Below are 27,484 nucleotides of genomic sequence, written 5' to 3' on the forward strand. Positions count from 1 at the left end.
GAGTTTTGCTCAATCCAAATAAAACTTAATTTATTGAAGACATCACGCTGGCAACCCTTCTGAGTACTCAGGATGGGGCTAGGCTGCCTGCAAGAGACGGTCCCCCTTGCAACCAGCGAGGAACCCACTGCTGCCACGCATCCGCACCCCATGGTGGTATAGACCAGGAGACAGAACTAAGCAAACTAGCACTTTATGGCCCAAGATTCTTCTCCCCACCCCCAACCGGCCCCAATAATATTAAAGTGCCTGCCCTCCCTAAACCCACGCAGAAAAGCTTAAATAAACCCCAGCCCGGTCCTTGGGCTATTCCTTCATTTCCGGACGGACACCCCCAGAGTTGGGGTTGGGAGAGGTCCTAGCTGAGAACCCCCCACTGTGGTTCAAGGCCAGATAGAGGGCAGCAGAAACCGCGGTGAAGTGGGGGCCCAGACGTACCCAAATGGACCCTACAGGCACCCCTGGGACTGGGAGTAGGGGTCCAGAAAGTGAGGTCAGCACCAGAATAACCAAAGTCCTTGGTAATTACGGCAACTGACTCTGCTGTAAAAGGTGAAGGGCAGGATGTCCTAATTAGGGCATTCCAACATGATTGGGCAGTGGGGAACGCAGATCCCCAATAAATAGGCAGAGAGGTACTGCCCCACCCCTCATAATTTTCAACTTTGGGGCTAAGGCTGGGCCTTAGTAGGGGCGGGGAGGGGCGCTGAGTTCGCAGATTCGCAGTGCCACCGCTATCACTTGCTGAGCTGCAGGGTGTCCAGAAGGAGGCGCTTGTGAGCCGGGTCCTGCACCCCGGCCTCCTCCAGGTCCTCCTCGGTGATGTCGCTGTAGGGGTAAGATAGGCTGGGAGATCCGCGAAGTGGTCTTGAGGGCCCGTAGCTCCGCCCCAGGGGTCAGACCCACCCATCCGCCTCCAGCCCCGCCCCCACCTGAGAAACTCCAGGTCGTCCCAGCCATTGTGCACCAGGCCCTCCTCATAGCGCTCCAAACCGATGGCCCGCAGCCAGGCGCCCATGCCCGCCTCGCCCAGCCCGCTGGCCCGCCCGCCCTGCGGGCACGGAGCCTGAGGGAATAGGGCACGTCAGGGAGAGCACTGAGGGTACCCACACAGAGAAGCACCTGCAGACAGCCACTTTCTACCACGTGCTCTCGGGAAGGAGGCAAGAACTAGGGCTGATTCAAGTATTCCCCTCCCCTCCCCCAAACTCTCCAGTGCCCAGCTCAGGGCAGAGGGGACACTACTGAGTGCTGAATGGTGAAGAAGATACCACCTCAGGTACACACAGACAGCCACCCCTCGTCCACACACCTCCTCTGCCAGGTCCTCCTGGATGCTCTCTCTGATGCGAGGTGGAGGGAAGCTGAGAGGCCGACCATAGTCTGAGGGAAGTCCTCGGGGTGGCTGCAGCTCCAGGGGGCCTGGCAGAAGCACTGAGCGGCCAGGCCCAGCAGGAGCATAGTCCACCTCACTCAGCGTCTTGGCCATCTGCAGCACTGAGCAGGAACGATCGTCCCCACTGGCTACCTCCCCCAGGAAAGTGCTGGTAGGTGAGGGGCCTGGGGGTAGTGGGGGTCTTGGATGGGCCTTGGGAGGTGGTGGGCCACGGGCCTCACCCCCACTGCGGCCCCTGACCACTGGCCCTGTCAAAGGGTCCAGGCTGGGGGGCAGGAAGATGGCCGAGTCTGGCAGTGGTGGTGGTGGAAAGTCTGGAGGGGGCAGTGTGCCCCCAGACTCCTCATCTGATGAGCTCCCCTCTCCCACACGGGGGGGCCGGTGGCGCCCAAGCTGTGGAGCAGGCACTGTGATGGCCACTTTGTTCTTGGTGGCAGGTGGGACAGGGGTCCTGGCAGGCGAGGGTGGCTCCGGAGGCAGCAGCTGGTGTGGGACCCCTTCAAGGACGTAGTAGGCAGGGTTATTGAAGCTGTTCTTGGGTGGGGGGGCCGCCACCCCTTCCGGCTCTGGAGCCCCCTCTGCCTTCAACCTGCATGTGGGAGCAGGATAATTAAGTCAGGACCCAGAGACCAAAGTGAAGGCAATGGGTGCAGTGGAAGGAGAACTGGACTGGGAGTCAGGAGATAAGGGTCCCTGGTCCTAGAATTGCATGAGACCTTGAGCACATTGCTTTCCCTCTCTGGCCCTCTGGTCTTCATCTCTAAAATTGAGTAGACATGGCAGTTGAACAGATAATCCCTAAACTTCCTAGCCTTACTTGCTAAAATTCTCAGAGCGTAAATCAGTGAAAACAGGTGCCAGAAGTCAGGGCAATGAAGGCCTTTAACGGGAATGATCAGCCAGAGTTTGAAAGCCTCTGGAGGCATCTGAGGCCAATCTACTGAGGAATCTTACCCAGGGATTCAGGTTAGTTTTACTCAAGCCTGAGGATAAAACCAAGGCAACTGATAACAGGTGAAGATGAGTGAAAAAGCACCAAAACGTACCTAACAGCTTTTATTGAAGTTCAGTCGACAGTTGGATATAATTAGAAAGTAAGCCTCACTTTCCAAGAGTATGATCCACAGAATACTAGTTCCCCAGGGTATTAATAGTTACTGTGTGGAAAAGAAGTTTCCTAGCACATTAAGTTTGGGAAACTATATTCAACAGAGTTGAAAAACAGTTTCCTTCCTGTCCACATGCTCAGAGCTTTTGCGAACACTAGTGTGCACTGGACTATCTAAGAAAAGAATCTAGCAAGAACCGTTTCCCAAACCCATTTCCAATAGGGCACCTTGTAGGACTGTGGTCCCATAGTATGCACCGAGGGAAATCCCAGACTGAAGCCAAACAGAAAGCTCAAGCTAAATCTGTTTACGTGGAAGGAACTATTGCAAAAACAACTTCTAATTCTATTTTTTAAGGCAGAATGGGGAGGAAAGGCTCATTGTGCTCCTTTGGATTCAGAGAGCCATGCCAAAGAGGGGACTGGCTGGCCAGAGTGGCACTCCCCAGCCCCGGCACTCCCAGCCATGGGGCATCAGAACACTCAAGCAGCAAATGATCCCCAGGCTGGCCGTGAGAACCAAACATAGCAATAGTTAAAGTGGGGGGATAACAGGTTCCTTCTCTCACCTGGAGGTCAAGGGCTCCTCCCGGGGAGCGGCTCGAGGTGGGGCTGGGGGCCTCCCAGTTGGTGGTGGTTTCTCTGGTTCTTCGAATAACCTGGACAGTGGGCAGGAGGCCTCTGCGGGGGCTGGCTTGCGGTTCCCTGACCTGCCGGGGGTGTATAGGGAGGAGATGCGGTAGAGGGTACCCAAAGCCCCCGGGTACCCCTTCACGGGACACCCAGCACAACCCCAGCTCACCTGGGATCCTGACTGCCTCGAGACACAGAGGGGGCTTTGCTCTTTGCTCCTGCCTCGTCCTTATCAATGCTGATCCACTCTGGGGGAGGAAGAGAAAAGAGACTCAGAGAGGACCTGGGGTCCTGGACCCTAGATACCCACTGGGCCTACCAGCCTCTTTCCAGCTACTCCTCAGGGCAGGCCCACTCCCAACCATGGCTGCAGAACTTCCAAATATTCCAGGGATTCTAACATGCTCTCCCCACACCCCCGGTTCTCCTTTCCTACACCTGCCCACACCACCCCATCTCATGCCCCATATCCCTCCCAGTGGAGCCCCCACCGTAGAGTCGCTCACGGGTGCCCAGGCGCTCTGTGGGCACCCGCACCTTCATGGAGCCACGGATGTTGCCTGTCTCCTCGCCACGGTGGGACAGGAAGGTCAGGAACTGCTGTGCTGTGCTGCCAATCATGGACTTGAGTGCAACCACACACTCCCCTGAAGGGCAGATGGGGTAGACCAGCAGATTGCCAAACCTTTCTAGGTCTCTGTTTGGCTTTCTGTGCCCCTTGGCACCCCTCACCCCTCACCCCTCACCATAGGATTCATAGCCATCCATGGATTTGACCGTGAGCAGGAGGTGCTGGTCCTGCAGGTACTCGATGTCAGCCAGAATTGGCTTGAGCTAAGGAGCAGAGAGACCCAGTGAGGAACAAAGCCCCAACCATCCCCTCCTACCCGACACCACTCATCCCTACCCTTAGGCTCGTCCATGCTCACTCCCACTCATCTACTAGGGAAAAATCCCAAATCCTTCAGACAGAGGACACAGCCCCATATGGGCCCTTCATAACATTTAACAGCATCGTAATTAATTTTCTGCATCCTCAATGGCTAACACAGGACCTGACATTTAGCAAAAACTCGAAAAGTTTTTGTGAACAAATAAATGAACCTATAACTTGGTCCCACACCCCTCAAATAAAGCAAATGCCCTCATCCTCATTCATGCCCAGCCCCCACCACACACATGCACATACACACGCATGCACGCACACCCATGTGCACGCACACCCATGTGCACGCACATACATGGACATGCTCCACTGCACCTCTCCCTGTGCCCTCACCTACAAGCCCAGGCCCTGACAAAAGCCTCACCGTGGGCAGCTGGCGTGAAGACCATTGCACCTTGAGGAAGTTGATGTTGTCACTGCTCTGGGCATCATTCTCAAAGCTCTTCTTGTACTCTGGGGTGAGGGTGGGGAATACCCGACTGAGTGCCACCTCCTGGCTTCCCTTCCCCCTATCCAAGGGGGCTGACTGTCTGGGCACCTCTGGCTCCCCATCCCTCTCAGGCCACACCCAGCCCGGGGCCCCCCTCTGACCCTCCAGGCAGGTGGAATAGAATTCAATGAAGAACTTGGTGCGGCTGGCTGTCTTCACAATGGCCTCAATGCTCTCAAACTCAATGTAGGCCTGGTCTGAAGTCTTTGAGAGACCTGAGGGGTAAAGGGAAGAAGGCAGTCAGGAGGGCTGAGAGGGTGACAGGAGGAACAGGACAGAGACTGAGCCCTGGAAAGAAATCAGGGGTCATGGCAGAGCAGTAAGGGAGGCCCCAGGAAGGAAGGCCAGGAGGGGCCTCCCCAATCCCCAGCAACCAATGGGGAAAGCCCAAAGCCCAGACCACGGACCAGGGCAAACAGACAACCCAAGGATGGGAGACCATCTAAGAAAGGGCTGGAGGATGAGAATGGCTGCAGGGATGGCCTGCCAACAGTCCCCCACACTACCAGGCACACTCAGCGGTACACATGTGGTTCCAGGCAAATCCAGATACACATGCACGTTTACACTCACACACATACACACACTCATGGACATGTACTTCTCATGATGCCCCAGGCACAGACACCCTCACACAGCACATGTTCAGAAACATTACCGCATGTTCGTGTATACACCCAAACACACACACAGATATATTCAAACCTATGCACATCCCCAGGCCACCACCGGTGCCTATCCACCCACAAGCACATCCAGAATAGTCACCTTTCTTAGAGATGAACTGAGAGGTAACTCCAACCTCAAATGTCCCAAACACAGGGGAGTGGTCGCTGGTGACGATGTCATCAGTGCAACCTGGGATAGGAATGGGAGCTCAGGGGCAAGCTCTTTATTCTCTGTTCCCACTTCCCAAAGCTAGGGCAGTGTCAGGATAGTGACCACCCAGGACTGCCCATCACCCTGTCCAGGAAACTCTGACCATAGGAATTGCAGATGATGTGGGTCTCAGGGTAGGATTTCCAGAGAATCCGGTCACACCATGAAGGCACATTGGTCCGGACCTGGGACAGGAGATGGCAGCATGGTCAGGTTCAATAGCTGGGTTTGCTCAGCATGAGCCCCACCCAGAGCTGCAGAGCTGATGAGGCCCTATACTCCCACCACACCAGGCCCCCATGCCTACCTCCCTTCTTGGGTCCTTGTAACACTCAGGATCACCCCTAAGGCCTCAGAGGAACCACAGAAGCTGGAATAGTAACTGCCCAGACCCTTGACCAGACATGTACCCTTGATTCACTGCAGGCCAGGGGAGTCTCCCAAGCACTCCGCCCCCAAACCTGCCTCGTTCCCTTCACTCACCCCAGTTGGCTTCTGCTTGTGCCAGGCATATGTGTCCCGGGAACCCCGCTCATAGCGGTAGGTGGGTGGGAAGGAGATCTCCTCCTCACCTAGGAAAGGCAGGGAACAAGTATGGATCAGGGCCCTGAAGACCCAGAAGTATCGTAAAGGCCCCATCCCTTAGAGACCTCCTGACAGGCCCACACTCACTGAATCGAAGAAAGACCTTGTGTTTCTCACGCTCCAAGTTGAGCTGGTCCACTCTGAGCAGGGGCTCAAACTCCTTCCTGCTGATGTAGTTCAGGATCTCCTGTGGTGAGGACACAAAGACTGAAAACTCCCTCTTGAGCCACAGCCAGAGTCAGAGGTAGGATCCCAACTGGCCCCCCAGCCCAGCTCCCCTAGCAGTCACCACTGGCCCTGTTTGTACCTGGATATCCATGTCCAGGCGGTAGTTGAGGTCCCCAAACCAGAAGAGGTGAGTGAAACGCAGAGAGATGTCAAAGGCACTGAGCTGTCGGTCACCTAGTGAGAGCAGCCGCAGGATGTCCAGGTAGTTCTGGTTCCGCCTATGGTGGGGGTGGGGGGAGGCCTCCAGGGTCACGAGCCAGGGACTGGCAGAAAGGTAAGTCTCTGGGGTCAGGTACGGGGTAGGGCTCAGGGTGCCTGGGGACAGAGGATATAGCTGGGAACAAGATCAAGGTCAGGAACAGACAGCAGTCTCGGGTTTGGACAAGGGAGAAGGGGCTCTCTGGGGACAGGGAGGTAGATGGGTCATGGACTGGGATATGGGAAAGGGAATAGGTCTCAGGTGAATAGGGAATGAGGGTAAAGACTTGGGGAGGTGCCCCCCTCACCGGGCAGTTTTCTCATTTCCCGAGGTAAGGTGGCAATTCACAAAGCCAAATGAGGTGCCATTAAACATGAAGGAGACACCCACAGCCCCCTTGTTTCCTGTCAGGGCAAGCAAGAAAAGAAGTCCTGTGTCACATCTAGAGGGCTCCCAAGTCTCCCCTCTGCCCCTCAAAGCAGCAGTGGGAAGGTTCTCCCAACTCCCCCCCGCAGAGGCTTATGAGGCAGGCAGGCCCCTGAACACATCCCCTCCTTCCCTGGAGGTGCCACACAGATCACACGCGGTCCATCTGGATGGCTCGAGTTTCTCTGCATGTGTGAACAAGGCCCCTGGAGATCACAGGGGATCCCAAAGGTGACGCTGAAAGGACTTGCAGATTCTGAGCAGAATCTATGCTGAGGGACCACTGGACCACAAACCAAGAGACCTGGGCACTCTGCCAGCTCCTCCACGTACTAGTCGTGTGACCTTGGACAGGTCACTCAGCGACTCTGGGCCTGAGTGTTTTTTGGGTCTTTTTGAGTTTTATCATCTATGAAATAGAGGGATAAATACCTCTATTATCCTGGCCCTGCCTTCCTAGTGGTGCTGGAAGAGATTTAGAATATGAATATGCTTTACAAAGGGCTCTCTATAGGGGTGCCGGGTGGCTCAGTGGGTTGAGCCTCTGACTCTTGATTTCAGCTCAGGTCATGATCTCACACTTCATGAGTTTGAGCCCCACATCAGGCTCCATGCTGACAGCACAGAGCCTGCTTGGGGTTCTCTCTCTGCCCTGCCCCCTTCCCTCCTGCTAACTGTCTCTCTCAAAATAAACACACTTTAAAAAAAATGGGGGGAGGGCTCTCTATATGAGAAAGCTGAGAGCAACCAAAAGGAGGAGACTGTGAGCTGGAGAGGAAGCAGGAGGCATGGACAGAGGGACCCTGCCCACCCTGCTCACCCAGGGTGTTGGCGATGCCAGTCTTCACGCTGGATGTACTGACGTGGCTGATTCGGTTCTCGTGCTCTGGCTTGACCAGCACAGCCACCTTGATGTTCCACAGTGACTGCATGGCAATCTGGGTAGAGGGTTTGGGGTCACTCCGGCCCTGGACCGGGGCCACTGTCCGCATTCCCCTCCCACCCCCACCTACCCTACAGACTGTTCCGTCAGTCATAGGATAGGAAGGTCTCCACTACCCCTTTTTCCTGAGGTGCCAGAGAGAAACAGCACGTTCCCATAGCATGAAGGACTCGGGTTAGACCTCCTAAAGGATATGCCCAGGGACCAAGGGAAAAAGCCAGTCAAGTTGTACTCCCCAGGGTCACCCATGAGGTGAAGCAGGATAGTTTGGGGTGGTGTGTGAGGAGGGGGACTGGACAAGATGACCCCCTCACCGGGCGGTAATCCAGATCTGTGAGCTCCTTGAGGCCCCCGCGTAGTAGGTCCAGCCACTCGCGGTCGCCCACCGAGTTCTCCTGGGTCCCAAAGACATAGATGTCATGGGGTATGGTCACTGTGACTTCATCCAGGGTTTTCCCTAGACCCTTCGATGTGAACCAAGATGTCACGTTTTTCGGAGGTGGTACACTTCCTGGAGGTGAAGGGGATGGGGGTGGTCAGGCCCTTGACCTGGGGCTATTCCTCTCTCCCATCCCAGCCCCAACCTGGGCCTGACCCATATTCCAGGTGCCTATGAAGACAGAGATCATGTCGGGCTCATCTTGCTTCGAGTGCTTGTTCTTCATGAGCTGCAGCAGCTGGCAGAAGGCCTCCCGCTTCTGGGGGGACAGCAACTAGTTAGGGGAGGTCCCTGGTAGGTGGTAGGTCCCATGAGGTCATGCCTGTGAGTCCACTGCATATCCACTACTCAAGCAGACAACAGGTGCTCAATAAACGCTCACTGAATGACCATTTGACTCTGCCCTCAGGCCACCCATTTTCAGTACACATACTCTCTACCCTGTCAGACCCACTCCTGCCAAGAGGGATGACCGGCCTACATCACGTGTTCCCTCTCTTCCCATCCCACAGGGGACCCCTGCAGCCCCCAGGGCCTAGCCCAATATGCCACTCACCCGGGCACTGACAAAGATGAAGTCCTTGCGCTGCGTCCGATCCTTCTCCTTCTCAAACACAACTCCCAGCTTGTTCTGGACACGCTGGGACTTAATGAGCTGGCGGACTAGGGGATGGAGGATGGTTACACTGGCCTGTGCACCAAGGCCTGGAGGCCACCCTGCCCACCACCCCAGGTTGTGCCCTGGCTCACTGCGGTCGTGTGTGAAGGTCGTCCAGTCCTCCTGTGAGTCCCGCTGTCTCCGCAGCAGCACCAGCCGCCCACCCTCCACATCCACGCTCAGCGTGAACTTCTGTGACTTCCCAATCTTGGTCAGGTCACCCAGGGTCACATCCAGCTTCACCTGCAGGTCAGGAGGTGTGTAGGCTGCTGAAAAGACCTCGGGGCAGGTGACACCCCCTTCATCTCCAGCTGCTCTTTGGCCCATGAGGCCCCACCTGTCACCCCTCCGTGTACCTCAAAGGCCTGCACGGGGATGGTCTTGGCCTTACGTATGGATGGCTGCAGCGGCGCCGGCGGGGCTGTGGAGCTCATGTCCTGCAGGGCCTTCAGGGCCTAGAGTGGGAAAGGGCAGAGAAGGGCAGGCAAGGTCAGGGGACATGCTGAAAGCTGGGGCCAGGGGGGACACAGTTGATGTGGGGTCAATGCTAAACTGTAGATTCAGGGTTGAGATCAGTTAGGCCAACGCAAATACTCAGAGACTGCTAGGTCAGGTCAGAGGTCAGGGTTAAGGCTACCTTTTTCTGGATGCCTGACAGAAAATCCTTTAACACGGACAGCTTCAGCACCAGGCTCTCTAGTTCCTGCTCCCCAGTCTGTGGTGGATTCTGCACAGAGAAAGAATAAGGTTTGTAACATGCGGCCACTGCGCAGGAGGTCCCCCACCCAACCCGGAACATGAACCCCTTCCCCACAGGTCTCCTCACAATCCCACCTGCTGCTGCAAAAGGCGGGTCACCATGGGAGAGCTCTGCTGGTCAAACACCTTGGACAGGATCTCCAGGCCCGACAGGACCTTGTCCACCTCACTAGGGGAGACAGTAGGTCAGAACTCCCTACCCCGACCCAAGTATGGGGAAGGGGGGCTGAGTGTGCAGCTTCAGCCTCTACGATGAGGATACGAGGGTTCAGGTGAGGACAAGTCAGGAGGCAACAGCTGGCTCCCTGTTCAGGGCCAGAGATCAGAGGTCAGAGCATTTGTGCAGCAAGGGGGCAGGCGAGGACAGGTCAGAGGAGAGGCTGCATGCATGGTGTTGGGTGCCCCAGGTACCTGTGCAGCCTCCGGCAGGAGGTGGCCAGGGTGCGGGTAAGATGGGGCAGGTTGCTGGCTCCACCTCGCACAGCCTCCAGGTCCAGTCCGTAGCTACCCTTCAGGTACTCGTGCGAGACAGTACTCAGCCCGTTGGGAGCACTTCAGGGAGGGGTTAAAAAGTCAGTGAAGAATCTGCTGACCCTGTCCCCGCACCGCCACCCTATCCCTAGAGGAGATAGTAGTGGTAGCAATTGGAGCACCATGGATCAGGGAGTCTACCTCTGGGGCTGAGATGGGATGAAGGTCCCTGGGGGAGGAGTGGGGGCTGGGAAGGTCTCTCTACCTTTGATGAGGACAAGTTCTCAGAGGAGAAAGGGAATTCCTGTTCGGCGTAGGGGGTTGCGGTCTTACCTCTCAGCAGCTGGAGTTGTGGGAGTCTCAGGGGCTGCTGGGGGGCTGCCAGGCCCCATGGGGGCAGAAATACTGGTGGAGCCGGAGCGCGGGGGCAGCGGGGGCTTCTCATCCTCCCCATCTGTGGACAGGAGTCAGTGGGGCAGCTGTTTGGGCCTCCCCATTCTCACTGAAGTATGGGGGGATGCTGTGGCTATCAGAGACTTCCACGGAGGTGGGGTAAAGGGCTCTGGCATCATGGTTAGGGGCAGGGGGCTTTAGGGCAGGCAGGTTGAGAAGATGCGATGGGAAGAAGCAGGTGGTGTCTGGGGAAGGGACAGAGAAGACATATGCACATGGCACAGCAGGCAGCACCTGAGGCATCACGGTCGTCCGGTGGGTCTGGCTCTCGCTCCCGCTCCACAGGGAGCAGCAGGGCGCACACAAGGCCCTGGTTGGGCTGGGCATACAGGCCGATGAGCTCACCCAGGGTCTGGAAGCGGCGCACGGGCACGCCCTGCGAGGTCTGCGAGCAAGCAAGGGTGGGAGAAAAATCAGCCAGTCACAGGCTGGAATCAAGGTCAGGGGTCGGGGTCCAAGCTCCTACCTGCACGGCCAGGAAGTCTTCCCCATCAGGTAGAATTCTGTATGTATGCACATGCTTCTGATACCTGATGACAAAGCAGGGGTCAGAATCTGTCGCCCCCAAGCTGGGGTCTAAGCCCCAAGGTACCCTCTCCTCCTGCCACCAGGCTCAGCCCCCAGCCCACTCAGGTTAGTTTTCCTAAAATCCTTTACTCAGTCCACACAGGGTTAATGATGAGGCCAGTCTACTTCTAGCCTGCTAGTGTTGCCAACAAGAGCAGGAACGACCAGCAGCATACCCCCCCGCCCATCCCAGCCAGACCTACATAGGCTCCACACCCACCACAGGGCCCGGGAAGCAACAGGCAGCTCTTTTGTGGCCTCCACAGCTGTCTAAACAGCCCCTCGGGCTGTGGTACCAGCTCTGGCCCCCCGCCAGAGTAAGAGTCCTCAGAAGCTTGGTAACCTCTGTTTGCATGCATAGGCGATGTGCTAACACACGTGTGTCCCTGCTGTCTGTGTTTACGTTGGTGTCTGTCTCTACTGGAGCTGGCTGTGTCAGGGGCCATTTTTGCTAGGGAGTATGCGGGTATCCCAGCTTCTGTCCCCCTTCCCCAGATACCAGGAAATTGGGATGACCCAAGGGGTCCCCTGTGGCAGACCCAGGCTTGTAAGAGCCCCAAACTGAGGAGGGGCAAGAGGGGTACTGACAGGTGGCAGCAACAGCTGAGCAGGTGACAGCTGAGCCAGGCCTGGGCAGCACAGGCCACACTCAATGGGGGCAAAGACTCTCTCTTGCAGCCATACCTCAGGTAGGCTTGCTCAACGGTGCCAGCCGGGTCCATGTGTGGGCTGGGCAGGAGGAGGGCACTGGCACCAGAGGACCGAATGCCTGTTTGAGGAGACCCTACACCTTGGCCACAGTCCATCCCCCACCTCAAGTAAGCCCCCTTTGGGCACTCTCCTGGATGCTGACGCGGCAACATTCTGTGCGGGTGTCTTTGTGCACTGGTTTGTGGACTGTGGGTCTGTATTTATAACATTAGCATCCCATGAACTGAGCCCTGTCTGCATGACAGGCTGGGTACTCAACACCCCACAGATGTGATCTCATTTAATCCTCACATTTTGGTACAGATATGAGCACCAACCCCATTCTCCAGAAGAGGAAATAGGCTCAAAGAGGAAAAGTGATTTGCCTCGCTTTTAAGTAAAAGGCAGAGCTGGGACTTAAAGCCAGGGCAGAGCCCAGTGCCTTGTATCCTGACCTGCCGGTCAGATTGCCTGTGCCTGTTGGAGCAGGGGTGTGTCCGGAAATGTTACCCACCTACAGGTAAGCAAGTATGTTTCTCATCACCTACCCCCAGGCTTCTATCCCATTTCTGACCCCTCCCCCCATCCCCGGGCTGTAGAGATGCAAGGAGGAGCCAGAGTCAGCTGGCAAAGCCAAAGCCCCTGACACAGACAGACCCTCACTCCACCCATCTCCTCCCCTGGCAGTAGAGTCTGGGCTCTCCCCTCCTGGGACAATAATGTTCCTCCCCTAGACACAGGCCCAGCTGTCCCCCTCCCACTCAACAGCTGACCCAGCACCTGCCTCCCTCCCCTCTCTAATTAGGGGATATGCCTCAGAGGGGGCTGGGAGGCAGGACTCCATGATATTTATCTGCGGAAGCTGTCCCTTGTTAGTCTCTCCTACTGGACGTCAGACTTGGTGCATAAGCTGAGATTTAGGGGACCCCTTCCTCTTCGTCTTCCGGTCCACTGCCCAGGCCGGGGTTTCTCAACGCCAACACTACTAAAATTTTGGACTGCATAGTTCTTTGTTGTGAGGGACTATCCTGTGCATTTTAGGATGTGTGGTGGCATCACTGGCTTTTACCCACTAGATGCCAGTAGCACTATATCCCACTTGTGACGACCAAAAATGTCTCCAAACATCGCCAAGTGTCCCTGAGGGGTAAAATCAACCCCAACTGAGAACCACTGGCCTATGCCCATGTACCCCCAAAGAAGTGAGGAGAACAGAGGGGTAAGGGACAGAACGACAGGGGTTTGGGAGGGTTCACGAGGCTGAGGAATATTACCAGATCCTAACAAGGCCCACAGGAGCCCACCTAGTATCAGACCACAGGGCGCAGGAGACAGCTCAGGGAGAAGGCTCCAAACATACCAAACGCACCCAGCACCACTGCCACATACAGCTGATGGGTACAGGCACAGGATGAGATCCGTTCGGGGAGCTGCCAAGTCTGGCTCCACATTCAGCACCCATAGCTCAGGGCTAGGGCAGCCAGGATGCCCAGGACTGGGGCCCAGAGCCAGGGCACATGAACGCGCCCATTGATTCATGAAATAATGACACGGCCCCATATAGCCTCACATCCCCTTTTCTCAACACCACTCTGCTCCACCAGCCCCAGACATCTACCGCCAGGCAGGTCCCAATTTCAGTCCTGGCAGCACAGGAAGCTGCTGGGCATCCTCACATATCCATCAGTCTCTCTGGCCCCAACTCCCTCTATGCCTACAGCTCTTAACACCCAATCCCTGTATAAACAGAACTGCATATAACACCGGAACACACATCCACACATCCTCACTCCCTCCCGCCCCTCCTGCCTGGAGGGTGCCTGAGGGGGTCTGCCAGAGACTCCCTGCATTTTTCCCTATTACAGCCACCCTGTTTAACAGGACCCCACATACTCTGCCCTCCCTGCCCCAGAAAGTGTCCCCAGACACAGCAGGAAGGAAGTGCCCCCTGCATCCTTCCTCAGTCCCGGCTTAAAGCCAAAGCTCCCACTGTGGAGGGCGCAGACGTCCCACTGTCCCAGGCCCTCCGCGCACATGCAAGGAACCTGGGCCGTGCCCCCGCCCGCCAGGAGCCCCAGCCCACTCACAGGACACAGAGCGCGAAAGCTCCCGCCACGCTCTCGCTGTCTCGGACCAGGAAGCTGCCATCGCGGCCTGCCCGGGCCAGCAGCTCCTCGGCGGCAGCTCGGCTCAGGTCGCGGTGGTACCAGGCGGGGGCCGGGCTGCCCAGCGCGCCCCCGGGCCCCGCACCCCCCGGGCCCGGCGCCCCGCAAGCCGAAGCCATGGCGCGTGCAGGGCTCAGCGCCTCCCGCGCCCACCGCCCCGCGCCATCCGCCCCGGGACGCTCGGGGCTGAGGCTGGGGGCGGGCCCGGGCCCGGGCCCTGAGGATCCGCGGACCGGACCGGGCTGGATGTCTGGGGCTCCGCGCTCTGCCGCGCAGGCCGCCTTGTTCGCCGCGCCGCCGCCGCCGCCGCCGCCTGCAGCGCCGGCCTCAACTTGAAGAGAAAGAAAAGTTTGTTCAGAGGCGGCGGGGGAGGGGCAGGAGCGCAGCGCTGAGCCGGCGGCCGGCCCCCTCCCCCTCCGCTCGGCCCACGGCCCGGCCCGCCCCTACCCCCACCATCTTCCCCGCGGGGATGATGGCCCCCACATTCCCGCAGGATCCCCCAAACCCACAATGATCCTGCCCTGCCATCACCAGCCCTTAGAGATCCAGCCCCCAACCCTCCCCCCAACGAAGGTCAAGTTCCCCCACCCTGCTTCTGGACACTTTGGATCCCGGCCCCCTCTCCGGAAAATAAGCCGTCTCTAGTAATCGCAATGATATGACCCCCAATTCCCATAATCGTCTAATTCCACCCCAAATCCTTTCCATTCAGCTCCCCTTGCAGCCTCAAAGGGTCGAGTTCCCAAAACCCGCGAGGGATCCAAGATGAACCTCTTCCCATCCTTATCCTCGTTATCCGAGCGGTCTGGACCTTCAACTCCCATGAAATCTAGGCCCCTCTTAGACCTGAACCCTCAAACTCCACTGGGGCCAGCCCCCGACAAATCCCGCGGGGGTAAATCCCCCCTCCCCCCATTGAGACCTGGTCTCCCATACACCCTCAGACAAGGTCCAGTGTCCTCGAATCCCCGGGCACAGTCCCTGGCAGCCCCTCGCAGCCGGGGCAGAGCCCTTCCCCCTCCCTGCCAAGTTCCCTGGCACCATCCCCCATACACGCAGGCCGGGGCCTTGAGGGGTTCAGCAGTCCGAGATCAGCACCCCCAACTGCCCTCTGGAAGAAAGTTCCCTCAAACCCCTGGGCTCCCGACTTCTCCCCAGAACCGCAGCCGCCGCGCGCAGACCCCCACCTCCTGGGCCGCTCCGATGCCCCCTTCCCGGGGGAAGCGGCCCTTGACTCTCAACGGCCACTTAAGATGGCCATCCTCAGCCGCCGCACCCCCCCTCGCCTTCCGCCCCGCCCGCCGCTCCGCCCCCGCGGCTCTCCGCGGAGCCGGGGGTAGCACCCGCGCCCCGCCTACCCCGGCCCCCCGATCCTGGAGCCGCTGACCCGCCGAGTGACCTCGGGCCAGTCACGGCACCTCTCCGCGCCTCGCCTTCCCGCTCTGCAAAGTGGGGGCAATGTTATTTGGCCGACTCAATGGGACTGCTTGTAAAGCTCTCGGCACGGGGCCTGGCATCCAGTAGGCGCTCCAGAACAGCGGCTATTTTTATTATTAATTAAGGAGTAACGAAGGTGACAGCTGTGTAAACTGTAAAGCGCTGCGCCTGAACGAACGGGTATTATTAGCACCCGCCCCCGCCCCAGCTACTCCCTCCAAGACAACAAACTTGAGCCTTTGTGGGCGGGACGCCGAACCGGGAGCTCCCCTTATCGGGTACGTTCAGACACCCCCGCTCAGACGCCCGCCCTTGGCGGGAGGGTGGGGGGAACACGGTCGCCGGAAAGGGGGCGGGGCCCACGGAGGGTCTGGCCCGCCCCTTCCCCCCAAAAAAGACCTAGCCGGTGGCAGCGTCTCCCGGGAGTCCGCTTCCTGCCCCGCCCCTCCGCCCCTTGGCTCCTTAAAGGCGCAGGCCTCCATCCTGGCTCCCACTGCTGCCAACTCCTGAGCCACCGTCGGCTGATCCCCTTTAACCTGGGAGAGAACTTTCACTTTGCTCAATTGAACCTGTGCCTGGGTCAGTCCCTACAAGCTCCTTCCTCTATTTCCAATAAGCATTGGTTTAACCCAGCTGGACCAAAGCTTGGGATACGGAATGGGCTCTGTGGGGGCTTTCCCGACTAGGTAAATATAGTGACTAAGAGACACCCCCCCCACACCCAACAGCGTCTCTAGACCCCTCCAGGAACCCCATAAGTCATCCTCCAAACTGCCCGACTTTTCCCGTCACTCAGCTCTAGAAATGAGGGAAGGTGAGTCTGCCATGAAGGGGACACCCTGGTGCGGTGGGGAGGGAAGAGACCTGGACTAGGAAACTTCATACCTGGGTTCTAGTCCTAGCTTGATCACCCACCTGCCTGGTGTCTCAGAGAGGTACCTGTGCCTTTTTGGAGATGACTGTGAGGGGGATGTAGAGACAAAGACTTCCCCAGGGGAAAAAGGCAAGAGGGAGACCCAGAGATCTACTCAGGCCTAGTTCCTGGGGGATGTGTAGAGACAGAACAGGTGTATCTAGCAATCGCCAGAGGAGAGGCCAGGCTTCTGCCCCTGGGAAGCCCCAAGACTTTCCAACCTTTTCCCATCCTCCTGGCTGCAGCAGGGCTAAACCAATTCTAGACTCTTGAACATTTCATCTTTCAGGAACCTCCCACACTGCCCTCCCCATTCTTCTGTCTTCCTCCTCTGAGGGTTCCTAGTCTCAACTCTGTCCCTTCAATCCACATCACGTGAGAATTTTTTTCACCCCCACTGGGAATCCAGAGCCTTCCCTGGACTTCCATCCCCAGCAGAGCTGACCACAAAGCCAGGCAGACAGGACCTGGGAGGAAGTGGGGATATTTGGGGACCAATACAAGTAACACAGTCCTGGACCTGTCTCTCATTTTTGGCTACAAGAGAACAGGATCCCCGAGGACTATTAAGGGCGCAGACGCTGGGCTCACATGCTTTCTGGCAACATCTCCTTTGTACTTCACAACTCTGAAGGAAAGAAGGATTATTATGCCCATTTTACTGAGGAAAAAACTAAGCTTTAATGTAGACAAGCAACTGCTTCACTTTCCATAGTCAGTAGCAGAGCTAGGATTCAAACCCAAGTCTCATTTCTCTCATCTGAAGGAATACAAAAGCTATGGAAGCTGTCCTCTACTTACTGAAACCAAAACCATTCATCAGACACGGATAGGTCTGTCTCTTTGTTTGAACTGACTGTCAGAGAAAGCCCAAGGCCCACCATGGAAGCAGGAACCGGATGGTAGAAGGATGGATAATGAGTGGAGGCATGCTTAGCACTCCCTCATTTCTGAGAGCTATGCTGAGCCAAGCTTGGTCATCAAAACTGGGGACATGCAGGGAACATGCCTGAGGAGGGCTGGACTCAGCTGAGGAGCCAGAGGTGCAGCATAGGGACCAGGCTGAGCAGGAGAAGCCCAATCCCATGGGACATGGCCCCCGCACTCGTGGCCAAGGCATAGAACCGGGCCACCTCCTCGTTGGGGTTGCCCTGGGCCGGGTCGAACCACATCTGGATGCAGCGGCCGCTCCCTCGGCTGTAGTTGCTGAGTTTGTAGGAGTGGCTCCAGATGCCCTCACACAGGGCTGCGGGCGTGGGAAAGTAGGTCTCAAATGTGCGGCAGGTGGCTCCGGCCGGACACTTGTTCGATCCTGCATGGGGAGAGAGGGTGGACACAGACATTCAGCCCCTGGGCCCAGAGCCCATTTCTGGCCACCCCCCTGGAGATCCGCACCCAACCCCAGATCCTCGGACCCCGCCTCCATCTCCGCACCCCCAGGCCCTCACCTGAGCTCCAGTCCCAGCCCTTGTGCCAGTTGTTCTTGCAGGTGTAGGACGTGCGACAGTCCTCCCACCATTGCTGACAGTCCTCCTTGCACAGGGGCACGTCCAGGAAGCGTTCCTTGCGCCAGCTCTGGTTCACCTGGGGGGGAGGGGGGGAGGGAGGGCTCCTCTCAGCCAGGGGTGCTGGCAGCCACGACCTTGACCACCTTGACCACCTTGACCGAGCAGGATGGCAGCCCGCTGGGCTGGGGTGAGGGAGAGGCCCGTACCTCCTGGATCCAGGGCCCCAGATTGGGTGAGCACTCGTACAGACAGTTGTCCTGAATGAAGTGGCGCTTGCAGGCAGGCTCTATCTTGCCGCAGTGGTCCAGGTTAAAGTTATACAAGAGGGAGGGGTCCTTGTGCAGCTCCTGGCTGGTGTTGTGTGAGCAGCAGGCGTTCTTCCTCCAGGGAGTGCACTGGGTGGAGAAGACACTGGAACACATGCCTCCCCCACCAAAACCTTCAGCCTCTCCCTATTTGGTGCTTGGTCTCCTGCCTCAGGTGGGTTGTCCTAGGAAAGTTTACTGTGAAGACCCCTCTGTCCTTGGCCTCCAGGAGCTCCCATCTTGGGGGAGACTTAGTTACAACAGTGTAATCAGGGGTTGTGGGAGCCGGAGAGAAACCCTGTCTTGGGAAGACAATAGCTATCGTTTAAGCAGCCCTTCATATTTTATAGGGAGTTCTTTGATTTATTTATTCATTAAAAAATAATTACTGAGTACCTATTTCTATGCCAGTTACTGTTCTAGATGCTGAGAATACGGTAGAAAGCAAGACAGAAATATGTGTTCATGGAACTTACATCCTGATCAATGGAGACAGACAGTAAGAAACTAAAAGAGAAAAAATATAGTGTCAGGATATGATCAATTACATGGAGAAAATTACAGCAGGGAATAGGGATGTGGAGTATGGGGTGATTGTTGAAATTTTAAAGAAGGTGGTTGTGAAAAGCCTCACTGGAAAGTGGCATTTTGAGCAAAGGAGGAAGGGAATGACCTATGCAGTAATGTATGTTGAATAACTTTCTTCTTGGTCTGTATTAAGTTCTGTGTCCCCAGCGGCGAGGCCAGTGCCAGACATGTGGCAGGCCCGTAAAAATATTTGCTGAAAAAAATAAATGAAAGACCTATTTATGATTTCCTAAATCTAAACTCCATCTTACATATAGATGCAACATATTTTAGTAAGCTTTAATAGAGACTGGCTTTTTCAGGACTGTAAATACTATGAAAAGGAAGGCCGTGCTATGTGTTTTGTTTTACTGGAATTGTTCACTATTTTAGAAAATTATGTCACCAATGGCAACACTGCATAGAGTATCTTATAGCATTTGAGTTGTCAACAGAATATACCTGTATCCATCTTCATTTGTAGCTGCCCCATTCCTAGTGATTTGGTGAATAAAAGCAAACATTGGGGCACCTGGCTGGCTCAGTTGGTTAAGCTCCCAACTTGGGTTCAGGTCATGATCTCACAGTTCATGAGTTTGAGCCCACGTCAGGCTCTGTGCTGACAGCTCAAAGCCTGGAGCCTGCTTCAGATTCCATGTCTCCCTCTCTCTCTCTGCGCCTTCCCCTCTTGCATTCTCTCTCTCTCTCTCTCTCTCTCTAAAAAATAAATAAAGATTAAAGAAAATAAAGCAGTAACTTAAAAAGCAAACATGCCATTTGATAGTGATTTCTAACATAGTCATATCAGAGAATTGACATATGGAAATATATTTTATTATAAATTGCTTTCTTTGTGCTTCTCTTTTGTATTACAGATAGATAGAGTCATGTTGATATTTTTTAAGTTAAATGTACAAATAGGTCCTATTGGCTTTGAATTTTATTTCAGAAAAAAAGGAGACATGGAGTCTCAATAGAGTTGAAACCAACTGGCATCCGCTTGTATAGAGTGAGTGAATGTGCAGCAATCGTGCCCCTGGGTCACAGGCGTAAGAGCCCTTGTCCTCTACTCTGACGCTTCATGGACTGGCACATGATGAAGGTAGTGACAACCATCCTCCCCGACAGTCTCTTACCCTCTAACATGCTGGGAGTGCCCACCCCAGTCCTACCCCCACACCACAGGGGCTGCTTATGTCCAGATCTTCTGTGTGTCCTCTGCTTCTCCGGGCCCATTTCCTCATTTGGGTTCTATGGGGGAGAACATGATCTCCTACATTGAACGACTACTGGGAATGTGAAATCACGTGCAGAAAACTCAACGTGTAGTAAGTGCTCAACAAGTGATCATATCATATCACTGCTGACATTATCCTCTGAGGAGGCCACCCCTAAATCACCTCAACAATACCTCCCACCCTACCTTCATCTTCTCCCACAGCAGTAACTCAGGATGTGGGGCTATCTGATCAGTCCACCCTTCCCCCACCACCCTGACTTCCTCTTCCCCATTAGAACCAACCCCCTCCCCAACTCGAGCCACACTGCGGCCATACCTGGTCATGCAACTTGTCCTCGGGGCCTGGCTTTGTCTTGTGGTGCTTGGCGTCCATGCAGACGTTGAGCAGGTCTACCCTGTTCCGGGCACTGCACATGGAGGCTGTCCAGGCCAGCAGCAGCAGCAGAAGTGGTGTCAGTCTCCAGGCCATGTCTTTGTGTCCCTGCAGATAGAGCTGTGGTTAGGGAGGCCGAGGCCTGAAGGGAGAGAGCCTCATGCGGCGTCCCCCTTGACCCCCTGCATCAGTCTCCCCATCTCCACAGTGGAGGATGGGGTCAGACCCTGTTTCTTTAGTGCTGGGGTCCTGAGGCTCCCTGAAGCTGAAGTAGAGAAGGTTGGCAAAGGGGGGTCCCCATTCCAGGCTTGGCGGGCTCAGAGGAGATCTGGGGTTAGTGGACTGGCTCTGGGGGAGTCTTCCTAAATTGGAGGAGATGTTTTTGTGCCCTCATCTTCTCTCAACTTTACCCAAGAAAAGTAATTAAATAGTTCAGGTCCATGCCCTCCTGCCCTGAAAGGGGCCAGGGACACCCATTGCCCTTATGCTGTGTCCAGCAAGTGCTCCACGAGGCACCAAATCACCTGGGTTCCCGTGCCAGCTTAGAGACCCTGTTAGCCTGGGGAAGGCAGTGGCCCAGCTCTGCTGAGTTCTCCCGATCACCATGAGGGTCAAGGGATGTAGTACATGAGGTGGTATTTGGTTAAATAATACAGAAATAGAAAGAGCAGTGGTGGGGCGCCTGGGTGGCGCAGTCGGTTAAGCGTCCGACTTCAGCCAGGTCACGATCTCGCGGTCCGTGAGTTCGAGCCCCGCGTCAGGCTCTGGGCTGATGGCTCGGAGCCTGGAGTCTGTTTCCGATTCTGTGTCTCCCTCTCTCTCTGCCCCTCCCCTGTTCATGCTCTGTCTCTCTCTGTCCCAAAAATAAATAAACGTTGAAAAAAAAATTAAAAAAAAAAAAGAAAGAGCGGTGGTTTCTAACTTTTGCTTCCTCAAACTTTTTCCTTCCTTGTTTTCTGAAAACCATTTCCTCCCTCCACCCCATCATGACTTTGGCCTCCTCAGCTCTCGCTAGGCTAATGCACTTACCCCTGCAGATCCCCCTTCCTTACCCTTCAGAAAACAAGTGCAGAGACCCCTGGGCCCGAGGGACAACATAAAAGTACCTCATGTTGGAACAGCCAAATAGACGAGCACTTAGAGTCATGGGAGTCACCCAGCAAAAGTGACGGCCCGCTTCTCTGTTCCTGACTGACCCTCACCCCCCACTCCCATCTATTAAAGATCTATTCCTGGGGCGCCTGGGTGGCTCAGTCGGTTAAACTTCCGACTCTTGGTTTTGGCTCAGATCATGGTCTCACGGTTGGAAGGTTCAAGTCCTGCATCAGGCTCTGTACTGACAGCCTGCTTGCAATTCTCTTTCTTCTCTCTCTCTCTCTCTCTGCACCGCCCTCCCATGTCTTTCTCACTCTCAAAATAAAATAAACTTAAGGGGGAAAAAAAAGATCTGTTCTTTGGGCTCTGTCACTGAAGTACCGGAAGGGATAATGGAGACTCCTTCCTCTCTCTCACCATCCCTACATGCAGCTGATCATCACAAAGCCCTGGTCAAGGGTCCTTCCAAAGATCTTTCTGGAATTCACTTCCCTTGGCTCTACGTTTGGGGTCAGGTCTTCCCTCCTCCAATTTCTTCCCCTTAAAGTCACCTTCCCCGCAGGAGCCCGAGTGATCTTTCTAAAGAAAGATCTGCCCCTCCCCTACACAGAAACCCGCCAAGTCTCCCCAGTGTCCCTGTCACCCTTCCCTCTTAGGGCATCTTGCCTGATCCTCCTTTGCGGCTGGGAGCACACACAGCTGTGTCTGAATTGGCCTCTTCTCAGGCTGGCAATGGCTCCAGGCCCTTTGACTTTCACCAGTGGTCTCTGACCTCGGTGCAAGACAGACTGTAAGAACTCTGGTTAGCACAGTGTAATTTCCTCATTCGGCTCTTCTGGTCTTCCCTCTCTTCCAGACCCCACCCATTCAAGGCTCCATTAGTCTCTCAATGTATTCATTCCTGTTTCCATTCAACTCTTTGTTAATTTATTCATCACAGGATTCACACATCCAAGATTCATCAAAACCTAGAGAGCTCATCTCTAAGGGGGATCTGAACTTTTGAGGTACCCCACGTGGTTGTTAGGATGAAGCTAGGGAAAAACCCAGGCCTTAGGGTCAGGCCATGGGTCCCAATGGTAGCACCGTCCCTCACACAACCTTGGAAAATGTCACTGAGCCTTTCTGAGCGTTCGTTTACTCTCCAGGAAATTGTTGAGAATTATATATGGAAAAGCTTGGCACAAAATGAGTGGGCTTAAGTGATAGCTCTCAGGTTACTTTTTGAGTAGCCAGGTAGACATAGGTAGAGGTTGAAGTATAGAAGTCAAGGGTCACAAAGAAAAATGGTCTCAAATCTGGTAAATGATCATATCTCACCACCTAGCATTTCTGTGAACATAATTGAACATGGGGTGCCTGGGTGGCTCAGTCAGTTAAGCGTCTGACTTCAGCTCAGGTCACAATCTCATGGTCCATGAGTTTGAGCCCTGCGTCGGGCTCTGTGCTGACAGCTCAGAGCCTGGAGCCTGCTTCGGAGTCGATGTCTCCTTCTCTTTCTGACCCTCCCCCCATTCATGCTCTCTCTCTGTCTCAAAAATAAATAAACATTAAACAAAATTTTTTAAAAAATAATTGAACATTTTTTGATAGCCTTAAAAAATGTGGTAGGGGCACCTGGGTGGCTCAGTAGGTTAAGTGTCCAACTCTAGATTCAGCTCAGGTCATGATCTCATGGTTCATAGTTCGAGTTCCACATCGGGCTCTGCACTGGCAGTGTGGAGCCTGCTCGGAATTCTGTCTCTCCCTTTCTGTGCCCCTCTCTAGCCTGCGCTTGCTCTCTTTCTTTCAAAGTAAATAAATAAACTTTTTTAAAAAATGTGGTAAACATTATGTAAAACTTAACATCTTAATTATTTTTAAGTGTACAGTTCAGTAATTTTAAGTGTATTTATGTTGTGCAATCAATCTCCAGAAACTTTGCGTCTTGTAAAACTGAAACCCTATTCTCATTAAGCAACGATATCCCATTTCCTCCTCTCCCCAGTCCCTGGTAGCCATCATTCAACTTTCTGTTTTTATGAATTGACTACTTTAGATATTTCATATAAATGGGAATCATATAGTATTTGTCTTTTTGTCACTGGCTTATTTCTCATAGCATAATGTCCTCAAGGTTAATCCATATGTCAAAATTTCATTTCTTTTTTTTTCTTTTTTTTTTAACGTTTTATTTATTTTTGAGACAGAGAGAGATAGAGCATGAACAGGGGAGGGTCAGGGAGAGAGAGACACAGAATCCGAAACAGGCTCCAGGCTCCGAGCCGTCAGCACAGAGCCGGACGCGGGGCTGGAACTCACGGACCGCGAGATCATGACCTGAGCCGAAGTCGGCCGCTTAACCGACTGAGCCACCCAGGCGCCCCTCATTTCTTTTTAATAACTGAATAGTAATTCATTATATGTATATGCTATATTTTGTTTCTCCATTCATCCCTTTATAGATCCTGGGATGCGTCCACCTCTTGGTATTATGAAGAATGCTATTACGAACATGGATGCACAAATATCTTTTGAGGCCCTTGCTTTCAATTCTTTCTTATATCCAGATATGGACGAGCTGGATCATATGGTAATTCTACCTTTAATTTTTAAGGAACTGCCATAATATTTGCTGTAATAGTTGCACGGCTTTCCATTCCTACCAACAGTGTACAGGGTTCTAATTCCACCACATCCTCACCAACACTTGTTACTTCCTGTTGGCTTTTTGTTTTTTTAATAAAAGCCATCCTAGTGGGCGTGTGAGGTGGTATCTCATTGTGGTTTGGATTTGCATTTCCCTGGTGATGAGTGATGTTGAGCATCTTTTCATAGGCTTATTGATCATTTGTATATCTCCTTTGGAAGATATACAAATGTCTGTCCAAGTTGTTTGCCCACTTTTAAATTGTATTCTATGTCTTCAAAAAAATTTTTTTAACGTGGGGCGTCTGGGTGGCTCAGTCGGTTAAGCATTTGACTTCAGCTCAGGTTATTATCTCAAGGTTCATGAGATCGAGCCCCTCATTGGGCTCTGTGCTGACGGCTCAGAGCCTGGAGCCTGTTTCAGATTCTGTGTCTCCCTCTCTCTGCCCCTCCCCTGCTCATGCCCTGTCTGTCTCTCTCTCAAAAATAAACATTAAAAAATTAAAAAAATTTTTTTTATTTAAAAAAAATTTTTTTAATGTTTATTTTTGACAGAGAGAGAGAGAGACCTAGCATGAGCGGGGGAGGGGCAGAGAGAGAGGGAGAACAGAATCTGAAGCAGGCTCCAGACTCTAATCCGTCAGCACAGTGCCCGGATGCAGGGCTTGAACTCACAAGCCGTGAGATCATGACCTGAGCTGAAGTCAGACATTTAATCGACTGAGCCACCCAGATACCCCATTTGTATTACATGTCTTTTTATTGTTGTAGGAGTTCTCTATATATTCTGGACTGACCCTTTGTCAGATATATGATTTGCAAATCTTTTCTCCCATTCTGTAGGTTGCCTTTTCATTCTGTTAACTCTCCTTGGATGCCTGGTTTCCCATTTTGATGCAGTCTAATTTATCTGTTTTTTTCTTTTATTGCCTGTGCTTTTGCTGTCATATCCAAGAAATCATTGCCTAATGCAATGCCATGAAGCTCTTCCCCTGTTTTGTTTTGTTTTTTTAAAGGAGTTCTATAATTTTTAAAGGACACCTGGGTGGCTTAGTCTGTTAAGTGTCTGACTTTGGCTCAAGTCATGATCTCGTGGTTTGTGACTTTGAGCCCCACATCGGGCTCTGCACTGGTGATGTGGAGCCTGCTTGGGATTCTCTCTCTTCCTCTCTTTCTCTGCCCCTTCCCCAATTGTGCTCTCTCTCTCTCTCTCAAAATAAAGAAATAAACTCTAAAAAATTTAAAAAAAATAAACAAGTTCTATAGTTTTAGCTTTTACATTTAGGTCTATGATCCATTGTGAGTTTAATTTTTATATAAGGTATAAAATGAGAGTGTCCAACTTTATTATTTTGCATGTGAATATCCAGTTGTATCCCAGCACCACGTATTGAAAAGGCTATTCTTTCCCCCATTGAATTGTCTTGGCACAATTCAATTTGTCAAAAATGTGGACTCTCAGTTCTATTTCATTGACCTACATATCTATATTTATGCTACTATCACAGTGTCTTTATTATTATAGCTTTGTAGGAAGTTTTGTACTCAAAAAGTGTGAGTCCTCTAATTTTGTTCATTTTCAAGAGTGTTTTGTTTTGGCTGTTATGGGTTTCTTCTATGTCCATATGGATTTTAGGATTAGATTGTCAATTTCTCCAAAAAAGCCAGCTGGCATTTAGAGAAGGATTGAATTGAACCTGTAGATCAGTTTGGGGAGTAATGCCCTCTTAACAATAGTAAGTCTCCTGATTGATGAACGTGGGCTTTCTTTCCATTTATTTAGGTTTTAAGTTTCTTTCAACAATGTTTTATAGTTTTCAGTATATAAGCCTTTTACTCTGTTAAGTTCACTTCTATGTATTTTATTCTTTTTTATGCTATTGTGAATGGAATGAATGGAATGATATTCTTTTTTTTTTTTTTAAGTTTTATTTATTTAAACAACCTCTTCACCCATTGTGGGGCTAAGAACTCATGACCCCAAGATTAAGAGTCACATGCTTTTCCAGGGTGCTTGCGTGACTCAGTTGGTTAAGCATCCTACTCTTGATTTCAGCTCAGGTCATGATCTCATGGTTGGTGAGATGGAACCCTGCACTGGGCTCTGTGCTGGAAGTGCATAGCCAGCTTGGGGTTCTCTCTCTGCCCCTCTCCCACTCACTCACGCTCCGCCCCCCCCCTTCTCTCAATATAAATAAACATTTAAAAAAAGAAAAAGAGTCACATGCTTTTCCGACTGAGCCAGCCAGGTGCCCCTGGAATTATAGTCTTTTTTTTTTTTAAGTTTATTTATTTATTTTGAGAGAGAGCAAGCAGGAGAGGGGCAGAGAGAGGAAGAGAGAGAATCCCAAGCAGGCTCCTCGCTGTCAGAGTGAAGCCCAACATGCGACTCAAACTGACAAACCGTGAGACCATGACCTCAGCTAAAACCAAGGGTCAGACGCTCAACTGACTGAGCCATTTAGGCGCCCTTTTTTGTTTTGTTTTGTTTTGTTTTTAATGTTTATTTATTTTGAAAGAGAGAGCAAACAGGAGCAGGGGAGGGGTAGAGAGAGGGAGAGACAGAATCCCAAGCAGGCTCTGTGCTGTCAGCACAGAGCTGTACTTGGGGCTCAAACTCAGGAACTGTGAGATATGACCTGAGCTAAGATTAAGAGTCAGATGCTTAACTGACTGAACCACCCAGGCCCCCTCTCCCCCCTGGAATTATTTTCTTAAATTTATTTCCTTTTAAGAAATTCTTTATTTTTAAAAAAAATGTTTAGATTTATTTTTGAGAGAGACAGCGCAAGCCTGCTTGGAATTCCCTCTCTGCCCCTCCCCCCCAAAAAATAAGTAAATAAACATTTTATTTTTTTTTTTCAACGTTTATTTATGTTTGGGACAGAGAGAGACAGAGCATGAACGGGGGAGGGGCAGAGAGAGAGGGAGACACAGAATCGGAAACAGGCTCCAGGCTCCGAGCCATCAGCCCAGAGCCTGACGCGGGGCTCGAACTCACGGACCGCGAGATCGTGCCCTGGCTGAAGTCGGACGCTTAACCGACTAAGCCACCCAGGCGCCCCGAAAATAAACATTTTAAAAAAGAAAAGAATCCTATGCTTTTCCAGCTGAGCCAGCCAGATGCCCCTGGAATTATACTCTTTTTTTTCTTTTAAGTTTGTTTATTTATTTTGAAAGAGAGAGCAAGCAGGGGAGGGGCAGAGAGAGAAGGGGAGAGAGAGAGAATCCCAAGCTGATTGGTATAGAGACTGACGGTCTCTATACCAATATAGAGACTGACGGTCTCTATACCAATATAGAGACTGACGGTCTCTATACCAATATAGAGACTGACTGGTATAGAGACTGATGTGGGGCTCAAATCCACAAACTGTGAGATC

General features: G+C 53.1%; 2 protein-coding genes and 1 long non-coding RNA gene across 5 annotated transcripts; 1 reads left to right on the plus strand and 2 right to left on the minus strand.

Annotated features, from left to right (window-relative positions):
* Positions 1-3: 3 nt before the first annotated feature.
* On the minus strand, positions 4-15,307 carry INPPL1 (inositol polyphosphate phosphatase like 1). Of its 2 annotated transcripts, XM_030330849.1 has the most exons (29): positions 15,223-15,307; positions 13,958-14,366; positions 11,080-11,143; positions 10,848-10,998; positions 10,494-10,614; positions 10,101-10,241; positions 9,765-9,858; positions 9,568-9,657; positions 9,287-9,385; positions 9,023-9,173; positions 8,829-8,935; positions 8,429-8,531; positions 8,148-8,344; positions 7,711-7,828; positions 6,772-6,868; positions 6,345-6,483; positions 6,125-6,224; positions 5,936-6,024; positions 5,556-5,637; positions 5,342-5,431; positions 4,675-4,788; positions 4,448-4,536; positions 3,884-3,971; positions 3,629-3,784; positions 3,307-3,385; positions 3,074-3,214; positions 1,313-1,985; positions 933-1,066; positions 4-828 (listed from the first exon to the last, which is right to left on the minus strand). In XM_030330849.1, exons 2-29 carry the CDS (start codon positions 14,152-14,154, stop codon positions 738-740), a joined length of 3,795 nt encoding a protein of 1,264 aa, XP_030186709.1. In that variant the 5' UTR covers positions 14,155-14,366; positions 15,223-15,307; the 3' UTR covers positions 4-737. The 2 variants fall into 2 exon arrangements, with proteins under 2 accessions (XP_030186709.1, XP_030186710.1); XM_030330850.1 differs by lacking the exon at positions 933-1,066.
* Positions 15,308-15,419: 112 nt separating this feature from the next.
* LOC116738368 lies at positions 15,420-24,116 on the plus strand. Its single transcript, XR_004344222.1, has 3 exons — positions 15,420-15,750; positions 19,715-19,867; positions 23,918-24,116. It is a non-coding gene; the product is annotated as an uncharacterized LOC116738368 (long non-coding RNA).
* FOLR2 (folate receptor beta) lies at positions 17,042-22,289 on the minus strand. Of its 2 annotated transcripts, none has more exons than XM_030330853.1 (5): positions 22,140-22,289; positions 20,322-20,486; positions 18,100-18,288; positions 17,834-17,969; positions 17,042-17,697 (listed from the first exon to the last, which is right to left on the minus strand). In XM_030330853.1, the coding sequence occupies exons 2-5, from the start codon at positions 20,472-20,474 to the stop codon at positions 17,411-17,413; spliced, it is 765 nt and encodes a 254-aa protein (XP_030186713.1). In that variant the 5' UTR covers positions 20,475-20,486; positions 22,140-22,289; the 3' UTR covers positions 17,042-17,410. The 2 variants fall into 2 exon arrangements, with proteins under 2 accessions (XP_030186713.1, XP_030186714.1); XM_030330854.1 differs by lacking the exon at positions 22,140-22,289 and adding an exon at positions 20,903-20,980.
* Positions 24,117-27,484: the final 3,368 nt, after the last annotated feature.

Source organism: Lynx canadensis, chromosome D1, assembly GCF_007474595.2.
Source record: "Lynx canadensis isolate LIC74 chromosome D1, mLynCan4.pri.v2, whole genome shotgun sequence".
Lineage (NCBI taxonomy): Eukaryota > Metazoa > Chordata > Mammalia > Carnivora > Felidae > Lynx > Lynx canadensis.